This window comes from Lonchura striata, chromosome 4 (assembly GCF_046129695.1).
Source record: "Lonchura striata isolate bLonStr1 chromosome 4, bLonStr1.mat, whole genome shotgun sequence".
Classification (NCBI taxonomy): domain Eukaryota; kingdom Metazoa; phylum Chordata; class Aves; order Passeriformes; family Estrildidae; genus Lonchura; species Lonchura striata.
In genome coordinates this window covers 45148499-45162260 of record NC_134606.1, presented here as the reverse complement: position 1 = coordinate 45162260, position 13762 = coordinate 45148499, and the positions used below count along the sequence as shown (strand labels likewise).

Genomic DNA, 13762 nt, shown 5'->3' with positions numbered 1-13762 from the left:
AGAATACAAAGTAAAGAAACAAAAAAAGGCAAGTCATTTTTTTTCAGCTGTTTCTAAAACTGAAATACAGCCAAACAAAATGTAATTGATTTTACGTCCTCTCCAGAAAATGTCACTTGTAAATGAGCATCTTTCCAAACAAGCACTGAAAAGGGATTAGAGATGGAAATTCCAAACCCCTATTTACTATTTACTGCAGAGACCTTCTTGCAGTTAAGAAACCTCATTGAAACAGGAAGAGAACAAACCCACTATGTTGTGTTAGCTCCTTACCATAGGGGACACGTGGATGGTTTCCATTTGCAATATTATCTGATGCCCCAGCAGCTTCTGTTACTGAGCCAGTAAGGGGAATAGTGCTCTCATCAGATGCTTTGGCACCAGGAAGCTCTTTGAAGACTGGTGTTTCTTCATCCTGAATTTTATCAAGACTTTCATCTGATATCCTTGACAGTGCAGCATCTTTCTTTAACCGGCCTAAGGAAAGAATGGTACTGTAATTTTAAACCAAACTTATAGCTCTTGTTACTTAAGTTTCCACTGTTTGCATCAACAGCATGGTTTAACTTGACCACGATAACCAAGCTTTGTTTCATACACACCCTATTTATTTACACACTCTACTATGTTCATGTGTGAAAATTCTAGAACATCTATGCTTCTTCCAATAAAATTCACCAAAGTAGGTAACTGAAGAAAAACACCAAGCTGTTCATCTATTAATGAAACCTGAAACTTTCCTCTGCATTTGTTGAGAGTAGCAAAGCAACTAAAACTGTGATCAGCCCAATTTACTGTAAAGCTAAACAGTCACTTAAAGATGATCGTTCTGACAGGTTTTTTCTCTAACTTTTTCTTAATAAAAAAAGAAAGTAGGTTATATTCCAGGTTTTATTTTCCTGTTTCTGCTAGACTTCAGAACTTAGCACTGCAATGGCTTGCCTAACAAGGTTTTCAATTACTACCACTGCAGCTCTTTCAGAACAAATTACACAAATACGTAAGGAATAGTTTAGGCATATCCTGCCCATGGATGGGGACGGGACTAAGTGACCTCTCAAGGGCGCTTCTGCCTCTGAAATGTAATATTCCATGATTTTATGTCCCTTGCATTTCATCAAATAATACTTACTTTCTATTTTTCTCTTCATCCAGGGACACACAAAAATCCAGACTAAGACAGCAAATACTAAGGACACACCAACTGATATTAAAGCAATGGCCCACATTGGCAGTATCAGTCCCAGTACTGTAAAGACAAAGAAATAAAACCAAAGCAAGCCATTAATTAACATGACTTAATTATCCCAGGCAGTGGAAGAGCAGTCTATTTCAGAAAAGCCAGTGTTCACAGTGTATTCAAAGCCAACATGAAGGAGCTGATGACTTTTAACACATCACCAGTTACTGCAGTATTTAAAGGTATAGCTGACAAGGAAACATTGGCAGGTTTAGTCTTCCAGTTTCCTGCTGCCCCACTGTGACGTTATTTCCCAAAGAGCCGAGGGTAAAAGCCCCACATCAGGGCTGCTAAAACAAGTTTGCAGTGCTTTTATAAATGAATGCACATTAAACCAGGTTGCCCATTAGGGTTAAGTGTTTACCTGACCTTTGCTCTGGTCCATAAAGCCTGATGCTTAGCTTGCTCTAAGCCCTTATTTGCTTGCAATATGAGCTTAATGCAGCTGAGGCTTCGTCCTGCAATGCACAGCGACATCAACAACTCGTGTTTCTGTAATTATTCCCCCAACACAGTTCCTTGCACTTGTTCAATGAAACAATCAATGAAGAAAGAGATTGGACTCTGAATTTCAAACCCATATATACATTGCCTATCTTGAAACCTACATGATTTATTCATCCTTGTGAGTAAATGGTGATAGAACAGAGGCCTTGGAGAGTAAATATGCTTTTTCCCAGTATCAAAAATGGAGTCCCATCTTTTTATTCACACATTTTAGAGACTGCTAAGCTGAAACAGAGGGAACATTAAAATTCTTATTTCATTTATTTTGCTTAATGAGTCACTGCAGAGTGCCTGACCTACTTCTGCAGTACAACTAATGAGGAAAAATGTGAGTTAAACAGCTGATTTACTGTTAAACATCTTGGATACATAGCCAATCAGTCTTAAGAGGAATAGCAATATTACCTTCAAATTGGGAATTTCTCAAGTTTTTATGAATTCCAGTAATGTTATGCTATGGAGTAGGGTCTACCAACTGCAATTATCTAGTACATCTAGTGTGTTGAATTTTAGAGAAATATTTCCAATCAAAGAGGTCACTTTCTAAGCCTGCTTTCTTAATTCAGAGCCATGTTCAGAAGTCTATCTTCAATTGTCCCTTCATTCATAGCTCTTGGGCAATAATCTAACTTAAAGATAACATTTAATGACTAGAGTCTTCAACAAAGTAGTTGAGATCACTGAACATCTTTGTTCTGAACTCTTTTGCTAGAAGTGTGTGCCTAAATATACACTACTTCAGTAAACTATACAAATATAAATGCAAATACATAAATATAAAATGTGAGAATATAAATATACAAACATAAACACAACTGTATAAAAATTCAACTAATATAAAAATAAAAATTCAGATATAAATATACATATAAATAAACACAAACATGTAAGTGCACATAAAATATACAAATATAGAAAAATATAAATAAAGTCCTTCAACTTCTTTTCCTTCTCCTGAGTTGCAATCAAAACAGAACAGCAAAGAACGAAGATGCATTCAATGAAGAAACAGGTTTGGGGATTCTTATCATTAAAGGGAAATAAGGAAGTAAATTTAAATAATAGTCTTGGAGCCAGAGTTGCCAGAAAAGCAACTCTGCTGATGTCAGTAGAGTGAAGGTATTACACTGAGAGCAAACAGAACCTCCTCTCCCACCCTCCTCTGAACCTTCACTCCTTGATGCACAAACCTAGAGTACTTTGAGAGCTCAACACATGCTCACAATTACAAAGCCAAAGCTGCATCTCAGTAGCTTCCCTTCCTCTAAAGAGGTATTTTTTTTTGTAGCTGTGCTCTTCTCCACTAACCAGAGTGATCAGGACGTTGTCACAAAAACACACGCACAAACAGAGGCACGTGGGGAGGTGAATGATTTACTCTTGCCCTCGTTAATTCCTAACACAGGAGATAACCCTGTGGTGTCTGGGTGACACTGGCAGAGCATCCCTACACACTGTAGGAAGCCTCCCTCCCGTGCCTCCCCAGCTCACTCACCTGGTGCCCCAGTGTACATGATGGAAAACACATTAATAGCTATGGTAGCAGCATAAAACACTGGGAGTGCGCGAAGGCCGTTGGGCACAGGGTCTTCCTGCAGAGAAACCATGAAAAAAAGGAAATGTTAGCTGGATGTCACACCAGATTTTTCATGCCAGCATGAACCTCCATGAGGAAAACACATGCTCCTGAGTCAGTACCAGGCAGATGGAGCTTTTGGATGTTGAAGAAAGGATGGCCTGCTTGGTTACACCCAAGTTCACAATGCTGGTCCTGGCAAGTACCAGCACTCTGGGGGAGCTTGACACTGTCAGTGGGAACCAGGGACTTATATTATACTTTCCAGTCAGCTGCTGAGTGACCTGAGGGCAGGCTTCTTTCTGCAGGTGTTTTCTCACTTACTTTATGTCCAAGATGAAGAGTCCCTTTAACTTAGCATGACTGAAGGGTGCCAAGCAGGAGAGAGCTTTGCTGTTTTGGACCAGTGCTACAAGCAGCAGTGCAAAGCATCCATCTCAAAACCATATTCCTAAGCTCTCTCTTTCGACTGAGACAGCCTGGCACTTCCTACCAGCTAACAGAAATCTCTGAAATCCCAAGTGTCTGGCTGTATTAAGCAGGTGACACACCCAAAGTGAGTAGACAATGTTTAGCCCAGCACTGTGTCTGCTGCCCACTGCGCTCTCGTGCTCTTGGCACTCACAAGGAAAGACTCAGCTGAGGGTGCAGCGGAAACTCACTGTGTGAGCCACGGACAAAGCCTTTGTGAGGGACTGCTTTGGCCTTTTGAGGGGCTCCATTTGTTTGCAAAGAGCCTGGCAAAGCTGAGGGCTGGCTAATGTGGTTTCATTTCTCGCCGCCATCAGCTATAAAAGGGAGCTGAGAAAAGGCTGTGGTCACCCTGTGCTATGCCCAGTGCCCAAGCAGGATGCAGATGGGCTGCATTTGCAGCTGGGCCAGCTGCTATTCACAGACATCTCCAACAAGGGCATGGAGCCCTATAACAGGCCACAGACTCACAAGCTAGAAAGCTGCTCTTTTTTAATGCATGCACACAAGTCACTACCCACTTATGTCAGAACCTCTACAGATCTTACTGCTTTGTGAATGGCACAGATGGCAATTAGGAGGGAATTTCCTTAACTTGAATTTTTCTGCGTCTTGAATGCTTAAATATGCGGCCTTAATACCACTGTTCACATGATTTTGATGGCTAATTTCTTAAGTTGCTAGGCTTTAAATACAATAGTGGAACCTTTCCTTACCTTTCTTGCAACTTCAGTTATTTTTTATTCAAAGCTGAATCTGATCAAATCTATCATTGTTTTTATCACTGACATTTATTTAGAGCAGAAATAAAGAATGATGAAGCTGAGGTTACAGGTGGTGCTATTTATATCAAAAGAATTAATCCCTCATCTATTTAAGTTCGTTGTATAACTGCTAATATAGTGTCCCTTATTTTAGGTCACTGTCATGCACTTCACCTCCCCATTTTAGCAAGTTGAATGGTGTGAGAGAAATGGAAAAGGCAGTTCAGGTTTCCAGACCATGCTGGGTGGCAGGCAAGTAATCTTTTGCACTGGAGATACATGGACCGATGTTACCTCAGGTCACTAAAACACATTGATTCAGGTTTCTTGAGAATCTATGAAATAGGCAGATGCCCATCTTCTAACATCTGATGTGCTGGAAAACCAAGGCTTAAAATTTCATGACTTTAAAATACCAATTAGAGTATCTCCAAGGAAGGACTGTTCTGTTTAAATTACAGTCAGAACAGCAATCGTGAGGCTAAGTCAATGCCAGCAAACTTGTACTAATACAGAAACAGCCTCAATGTACCATCCTCTGACCAAATAGAATATACAATATTAATTATCACATAGCACCTTCTAAGCCTCAAATACTTGAGTCAAATTATTCACTGTGAGCTTTCAGAACTGCTAAGAGCAAGTATAACTCAAATGGCTATTTAAAAAAATGACTGGTCTCGTTTCCAAAAAGAAGTCATGAACTTTCAACTGTGGAAATGCCAGCACTCAAATGGGAGGCTAAAACACAATCTTCATACTAAGCACTCATTACAATAGTGAGATTTCTTTACCTTGTTTAAAATGAAGAATCTGATCAGCACAAACAGGATTCCAGACATCAAGCCAGATAACAGTGGGGAAATAAACCAAGAGGCAACTGTGTTGAAGAAAGAAAGAAACTTGAAATAAACAGAATTCTTGCATAATAGTTAAGTACATTGTTAATGAACAATAAATTTAAAACAGTTCTTGTACAATTGGAATGAATGTTCTGTATGTTTACTTACAACTGGTGCAGCTCAACATCCACCAACACTCATGAAAGTCACAGTAATGTTAAGCACCATTAGAAACAACAGCAAAAGCATTTCCTGCTAATTTTGCAAGTTTAGCAATCAAACTCATCAGGAAAGTTTCTTGTAGTTTGAATCAAGAGTAGTCCAAGAAAGTGCTGTAATTTCCTAATCATCATGACCAGGAATGTTGCAAGCAAGTGGAAAGCAATTGTATCTAGCAGGATGACATGCTGCTCCCAGGGTAACAGTCTCAAGTTCCAAAATGCCACAGAAGCATCAACTGTAATATATGATTTGTGTACATTTTTTGCAGGCCAGCACTGCAAGTGTCTAGGACTGATTTAACTGATTTAGTAGGTGGCAAAGCTCCCACTGATTTCAGTAAAACCAGATTAGGGCAGCACTCTGGAAATCTCATCCACAGTGATTTATTGTTTGCAGCACGGTTAACAGATGGATTCTGCTGTCACTGAAAACTCTTTTACTATTGACAGAATTTTAAAAATTACATGCATTGCTAAAGTTCTAATATATTACCATGCCTGCAGCATAAAATCCTTTTAATAGAGACTTTAGGCTGCACCTTGAGTTCCAAAGGCTTCCAAAACAATAACAAAACACTCCACCATGTCCCTGCTTGGATGTGCCACTGTTCTTGGCAATGGGAGGCTGTGAGTTAAATGTGCTGTGTGCCCTGAAGGTGGTGGGTGGAGAAACATGACTGTGGGCATTCACATGACAGCATTCATATTGTTGAGAGCAAGAACAGGGTAGTATGAGCTGCCACAAGGAAAATCAGAAGAGGAGGAATGTCACCTTGAAGCATGTTTCTTGAGGGACAGTGTGTCCCCAGCTTACCTGGGGAAGCTTACCTGCTTCCCACTGGGCAAGTACAACTTCTGTCTTACCCCTTTCTCCACTGGAGACACAATGCAGCCTTTAATTAACATGGCACCAGTGCATTTTCTGAATGACACGACTGGGGTGGAAAATAAATTAATGAGGGAGTGCTATCAGCACAAAGCAGATCTCTGGGAATGTTTTTTGCAGGCAGCACACGCTATTTCACATACCCTCATACATTAAAGGAGACAGCACTTACCAATCTTGACAAGCTGCATCCACTGGACACCCTGTGTACCAATTGCCACCAGAGAAAATCCAATCGTAGCACCTACAATGCAATGGGTCCCTGATATTGGGAGTTTCAAGAATGATGCAATTAGCTGCCAAACAGCAGAACCTAGAAACAAATGAACCATACGGTATAAACAACAACAACAATAATGTAACACAGAAAATTCTTTGCCATGTGCCCACATTCTTTTACAAGTGCTGCCTACACTTCTCATGCATAAAAGAGATCTTCTAAAGAGGGTTTTGTTCCTGTTCTGTCTCTAAAAGCAGATACTAAGACAGTTTAATAGCAGCTTTGAATGCTACATCTAACTTATGACTGTTTATGACTAATGGTGTCCTACAATTCATGACAGTTCTGCTTTCAGTATTTCCAGCCTATCTGAGTAAGTACACAAACTGCTCCCAGTGCACATCAAGCTTAGAAAACCTCATTCTTGATAGCTGACTCTGGAATCCTCCAGGTGATCAGCGTGAGGAGGCATTCACCATTTCACTAGTGAACTACCCATGCTCCTAAAATTGGATACTACTAGAGAAAGGTTAAAATTGTGGGAGAGAGATATTTTTTTGCTTCATCTCAGTGCTACACAGCCATCCAGTCCTCTATAGGAAAAATGGACTGAGGAAAGAATAAGGACTCTCTCACCGCCTTTATCTGCAGCTCATTGTTGCAGAGAAATTGAAGAAGGATTCAAGGAGAAATTCAAGACTGCTGAAAAGACTTATGTTAGTCATGAAGAAGCCAAGGATACTCTGGCATAAGGAAATAAGTTCCCCATACTAACTAAGGGGCAGTGGGTAATGGTCTGTAAAGTAGATGCAACATCTGGCATTTCAACCAGACATCCAGGAAGGAGGCTGCCAAGAGTGCAGGGGAAAAAAAAAGTACCCCAAGCACCGCTTTCTTGTGAATGCAGCTCCATGCTCTGACTCCTTTTCACTTTGCAAAGACACAAGATCCCTGCTCCTCTTGCAGTGGCACTAACCTCAGGACACCAAAATACCTTTGAGAGTTGCACAAGCTTTCTGTGAGCCTCCCCTAATACTAGAGAATTTTTACAAAGATCTCTTCTTCATTGTAATACTTCATGGCCTTAAGACTAAATCTTCATATATTGAGTTACCAGTGGCAGCAATCAAAATGCCATAAGAGATCCTGAATTTTCCGGCTCATGCCACCTCCCTTAACAGATCTGCAGCAGATATAGGTGATAAAGCAAGGTCACTGAACATATGCTGGCAGACTATCCAAAGTTTCAGCCTCCATCCTCAGTTCCAACATAAGAAGATGGTTTGAAGGTCTTGAAACAGAACCATCTGCAAACGGTGATTTGCTGGTATCATTATCTGGCTGCATTTGGAAATCAGTTTGTAAAACTGATCTCTCCTGGCATACTATCCCAAAACAACTGTTACTTCTCTTGCTAGTGGAAATTCTAGATCAATCAAGGAACACCTGCTCTTTAATCCTTTGGCTTCTTTTCCCCTAGACTAAAATAAAAATAAAAACACTTTGAAACCTTTGACATGAACTTAGAGACCAGGAAATGGAAGTGAGGAGAAGGAGAAATCAGATGGTTACATCTGAAAGATGTCAAATAAAAAGTTAAGCTACCCATAGATACGTAATTGCAAAATACTCAGTACAAAAAGCAGGGGAAATGCAACCAGGCCACAGCTGCACTTCAAATGTCTAGTGAGGACTGGGTTTATTGTCGGGGGAAATAGAGGAAGTATGGAACTATTTTTTGTTTATTTAACTTCATAGAATCACAGAATGGTTTGTGTTGGAAGGGACCTTAAAAATCATCTAATTCCAAACCCCGTGCCATGGGCAGGGACACCTTCTACTAGACCAGATTGCTCAACTGAAAACAAACAGTCCAGAAGGAAACAGGTGGTGAAGGATCAGTGGATGGTCTGAGAAGGACAAAGCATAATCTAAAGAAGTTTAAGGAAGCATGTTAAGAAACAGAAGAAAATACAAAGGAAGCCAGAGGAGGACTTTACTCTGGGACTTGCAGTGCTTTAACTACCTACATCAAAGCTTTAAATCCTCTTTAACATAAAATGCTTGTTCTCAACTTTTACCTTTGCAAAACTAACTTAGGAAGCAGGAAGCTCACTAGGCCAGGTCACAGAGTCCCAAATTCAGACCCTTCATGCCTGTGGACACCGTGGCCCACACCCTTTCCTCTCGGTCAACATCCCCAAAGACAGGGGCTGGCTGCAGACTGCCCTGACCAGGAGCTGCTGCACCAGCGCTCGGCCAGGGCGCGTTTCACGCTCCCCTGCTGCCGAGGGCTCCCCATCCATTCTCCTGAGGCTCTGGTGCTCCGTGCCAGCTGTGAGCCCCCAACAAACACCACGGTCTCCTGCAGGATAGATTAGTACTTGGCTCTGCTAATCCTGGCTGGGATGTCCCCTCTGTTGGTGGCACTTCCTCAGCCACATCAGCTGCTGGCTTCAGCTCGCACCAGAACCTCCAGAACAACACACAGGCAAGTCCTGACAATAACCTGACAATTAGTTGATGCTGGGCAAGTACTACAATTTACCCCCAAGAGCAACAATCCTTAACTTCTCGTCTGCCTAATAAACAACATTATAATTGCTCCAAATTACTACAAAATGATACATATTAAAATTTTAATCCCATTACTTCTCGCTTCCTTTTCTCTTAGGAGAAAAAGGTTGACCTGAAAATTACATCTGCTGTTTGCTGCAAGCATCAAAGGATATTCCACCAACATCTGGAAAGAGGATACAGTGACTTTTGGTCTCTCCCAGACTGTTGACTCATTTAAGCCTCATTGAAATTCAGAAGCTAAATCCATTTGCAAAAACATAATCATGAGGCATGAGAGAACAGGGTGGGGGAAAATGCAGAGCGAAAACAGAAAGAGGAAAAGAAAACACCCAAGAAGGTCCAGAGAAAACACAGAAAAAATATCATACATCCAGATAAAAGCTGGAGATTGATTTGAGGAAAAAAAAATGGAAATCTGCATTTTGTAACTTGTCATTAACTCTGAGACTTATAATGTGGAATTTCTTCTTAATGCCCCTACTGGAGGAAGGGAATGTAACTGGTCATGAAGTTCACACAGACTTATGTAAATACACATGCAAATAAGTTGTTTTCTTTGAGCTTCTGGCCAGTTGCCCCTGCAGGGGGTATCTGAGACTTAAAACTTTGCCCTGCCAGGATCAAGATACCAGAAATAGATCCAGAAAAGAAAACCCTTCCTTCAAAGGGACCCAAGAGCACACAGGTCACTTGCACTCAGACGGTGTGCAGTGCTCCTGGCTCCATGGGAAGAGACAGAGCCATCTCAGCAAGCACAAGGATAACAGATGCAAGTGGGAGGCTGCTAAAAAGCCACCCTACACCTTGAGGGAAAGAGGAAATACCTACAGCTGACCCTGCAAGCTATCAGGAAAGAGGAACTGATGGGGTGGGGAGTGGGGGAAAGTGGAAGTGGCTGCTGTCCCAGTGATTTCTTGGTAACCAACCCCTCTTCCCCTTAGGCAAGGAAAGGTGGCCAATCTTCAGGAGGCTCAGGAGCAGCCAAAGAACCAAGGGAACTACCTTCACACTCTCAGACACACAAAGCCACCTCTGACAGCTCCAGAAATTGTCACTCAGTGTCCATTTCGAGCCATAAAAATAATTTTTTCTTTAAAGGCACTCAATTTTCCATTTTTCCAAAGGAAACAGGAAAATAACCCCAGGTAGTAAATCTCTGCACAGACTCACCTAACTCCTGTGCAGTCTTGCATAAAAAGTGTGAGGAGGTTAGAAGGGATGGAAGGTGCAAATAATATTTAGGTCAGGTTTAAGTAGGTTTAAGGAAGAAAATCTTTAAGTGGAACATCCCTCTCAAGCAGAGGATGCTGCGATGCTTGTGTAAATCACCAAGCTGCCGGACTGAGGTGGGAGGGCTGGCCCCTTGCCGGGGCTGCCTCTCCCATAGATAAGGGGTTTCCTCCCTGCTGCCTCTGCCCTTTAAAAGCAGGTTTGCTCCCGGAGGGAGCTCTCTAAAAGCTCACAAAGCCTCTTGCACATAAACAAAGAGTAAATACTGTGGCTTAATGTTACTTACCTCAGAATATGCTGTTTGTTCTGCACAGAGATTTAGTTAACTACAAACACAAGCAAGGGGGCAGACTCTAAGGGCTGCCCTGCTGTCGTTTGGGTCAGAAGAACTAAAAAGACCTTAAATGTCTGATTATCTTTACTGCTCTCTTAGTTTTGCCGTGGGGTGGGCAAGGGTGACGTGTAGGACTAATTGCAATCACTCAGCCAGGCAATCAGTTTACACAAAAGTGTTTGGATTTTCTGTAACTTTTTAAAAAAACTATTCCTTCTCACACACGTTTATTGCAAACTGTTGATTCTGTAGGATCTTCTGTGCAGACACAAATACTATACTTTTATATTTTCCATTTACCATCACAAAAATCTGAAAAATATTTTTTTTCAGTATCTTGTACATATATAGGATCCATTGTGTTAACTATTTCTTTTCATCTGTTAGTTAAGTGGCTGAACCATTGAAAAATGTAAATTATTAGAAGCATTTTAAAAAAACATAGGAAACTTTAAAACCCTGCATTCACACAAAAACAGATGTACAGGTCAAGAAGATGGGAAGGCTTAATTAACAATGCTCACAATTAACAGGATGACAAATACAGAACAAACATTACTTGGAATAGGAAAGTGTTACTTACCAACCATTGCACTCACTTCTCCTGCCATCAGCAGTGGGACAGTGTTGTTGTACAGGTTAACATCAATGATACCTTTCCGAATTGTTTCTCCTACTTTTGCTCCCAGTAATACTGAGCCAGTGGTTTCAAAAACTGAAGCCAAAATGCAAGCCTGGCGTAAAGTAACAACACCAGAGCCCACGGCCGTTCCGAAAGAATTTGCAACATCATTCGCACCGACAGAAAAAGCTAAAATAAAAGCAATGATAAAACCCACAATGACCATCCACAGGTACTCATCCATTGCCATCTTTCCCCAAACTGCAGATTTGCTTCCCCTTTGCAAATAGTTAATAGTCAAGGCTGGAGGGCACCGCAACGGATTTGGAAAGCAGATTTCTTGTAAACAATGAGTTCTCTCTGGAAAGTGCTGGGTAGTGTTAGAATGTGAAGAAACTGCTAACTGCTGATTTTCGAACTACTATAAATACTGTTCATTTGGCTGCCTTCGGTCAGCAGTGAAACACATTCCATATTTTGCTTCCAAACTGGTAGGACTGCGATGTTCTGTCCTGCAACAGAGAAAAAAAAAAAGAAAAAAGAAAATAAAATTGAAAAAAAAAAAAAGGCGAATACTCAGCAGAGCTCATAACAATGCGTGTTTTCAGAAGTAAACAGATGATTTAAACCCACTAATGGGGTCCTACCTCAGCATGTGACTGCTCTAATCATAAAGCAATTCAGAAAAGATTCAAATTAGGTCACCTCCAAAGCAATATGTTTCTTGCAATATCACTGACTGAGAAAATCTTTTGAGCAATTTAAAAGGATTTAGAAAATTTGAGAATCTTGTTCGTGTGGAATTTACCAAACACAGCAATAAGCCCTCTTTCCAGCAGGAGGATTCCTCTTGGCTTTTTGCACCCAGTGAACATAAGACATACAGAGTACATGAACCATACCACACAGCCTGACTGCCAGCTGATATAGAACACCTAGCTCCACTGACCTCAGCAGAACTCTCAACATTTTATCAGCTGCAGCCATGGATATGCTCCTTTGAAAAATTATTTATATGCATGTCTAAGAAATACCATTGAAAATACTCTGAAGAACATTAATATTCATCTGTTGTTATCACATCCCATGCAGTAAGAATACAACTTCCTTACAGCTTTTCGGTCTCTGAAACAGCATAATAATTTCAGTATTTCCATGTAGCTCTACTGGTTTAGAGAAGTCTATGAAAAAGGTGCCATGAAAACACTGAACTCTGTTTTTTCCTATAGATAGTTACCGATTACTAACAGTTATTAGATTTAAACTATTGCCACAGATATCTTTGAGTACTTATTTTGACAGTTTCAGTTTTATGGCTGCCTTTTGAATTACATCTTTCTTAGTCTGATAAAAGAGTAAGCTCTTTCAAAGCAAAAAATGGACACAGAGAAAGGGAGTTTAAAAAATAAAACCTTCATCATCCAAAAGACTGTTGAATAGTGTGATAAGGCCCACAGTGACATGAAGATGGTCAAAAGCTAGAAGCACATTTTCCCAAACCACCTGCCTCCTCCAAGGGCCAATTCTCTTCTGTTACTGGCCACCACAAAGACATCCTGTGGTCCTGTGGCAAGGGGTCAAACTAACATTTAGCAGCAAATATGCATCAGCCAACTCCACCTCTTCTAGTTCTAGAGAGCAGGAGATGTCAGATTAAAGCCCTGAGCCCACCTCCTGTTCACTCTCTATTTCCACACAGTCACTTCAATTTCATACAATATTCCCACATGCACATTTTCAAGATCATGCTTAATTTCTTTCAATGGCCCAAATGCAATTTGGGTCCTGCAGTAGCAAGGAGGAAGGGTCTCTGAAACCCCTGAAATAATAGCAAAATTTAAAAATTAAAAGAGATTTTGCATACTCCTGAGATGCTGGATCCTTGAAAACGACCAAGAGGAAAATAAAACATCCATCCATAAGTGTTTCCTAGAACACTCTAAAACTGATGTCAAGGATTGATGCTTTCTCTACAGACATATATCCAGCAAAAAAAAAGATGCCCCTCTTTTTTTCAGCAGGCTCCAAACTGGCTGAACAACTGTTGCTTCAGTCTTTTCCAGACATGGAGCAGACATCAATCTTTGAATGCCTTACACTCTAAAATATTCTAAAATAACATTTCAGAAGGTCTAAATGGCTAAAAACATTTGTATAAGGATTTTTATACTATGAGATAACATGAGAAAATGAAGCACCAAAGCATGTTTTCTGTTTGTAGACTTGTTGCTTTTTTATAATTCATGAGCACTCAGCCCATTGAGTGGAA

The 13762-nt window shown here is 40.7% G+C and overlaps 1 protein-coding gene across 8 annotated transcripts in view; it reads right to left on the bottom strand.

The window, feature by feature from the left end:
• Positions 1–13762, bottom strand: part of SLC20A2 (solute carrier family 20 member 2) — a 56833-nt gene that overhangs the window by 20430 nt on the left and 22641 nt on the right. For all 8 annotated transcript variants that reach the window (XM_021532635.3, XM_077782950.1, XM_077782953.1 and 5 more), the window contains 6 exons: positions 11455–12005; positions 6680–6820; positions 5353–5438; positions 3243–3339; positions 1133–1249; positions 274–477 (listed from right to left, as the gene is read on the bottom strand). In XM_021532635.3, the coding sequence (XP_021388310.1) occupies positions 274–477; positions 1133–1249; positions 3243–3339; positions 5353–5438; positions 6680–6820; positions 11455–11743 (934 nt within the window). In that variant the 5' untranslated portion in view covers positions 11744–12005. The remainder of the gene's footprint in view (positions 1–273; positions 478–1132; positions 1250–3242; positions 3340–5352; positions 5439–6679; positions 6821–11454; positions 12006–13762) is intronic.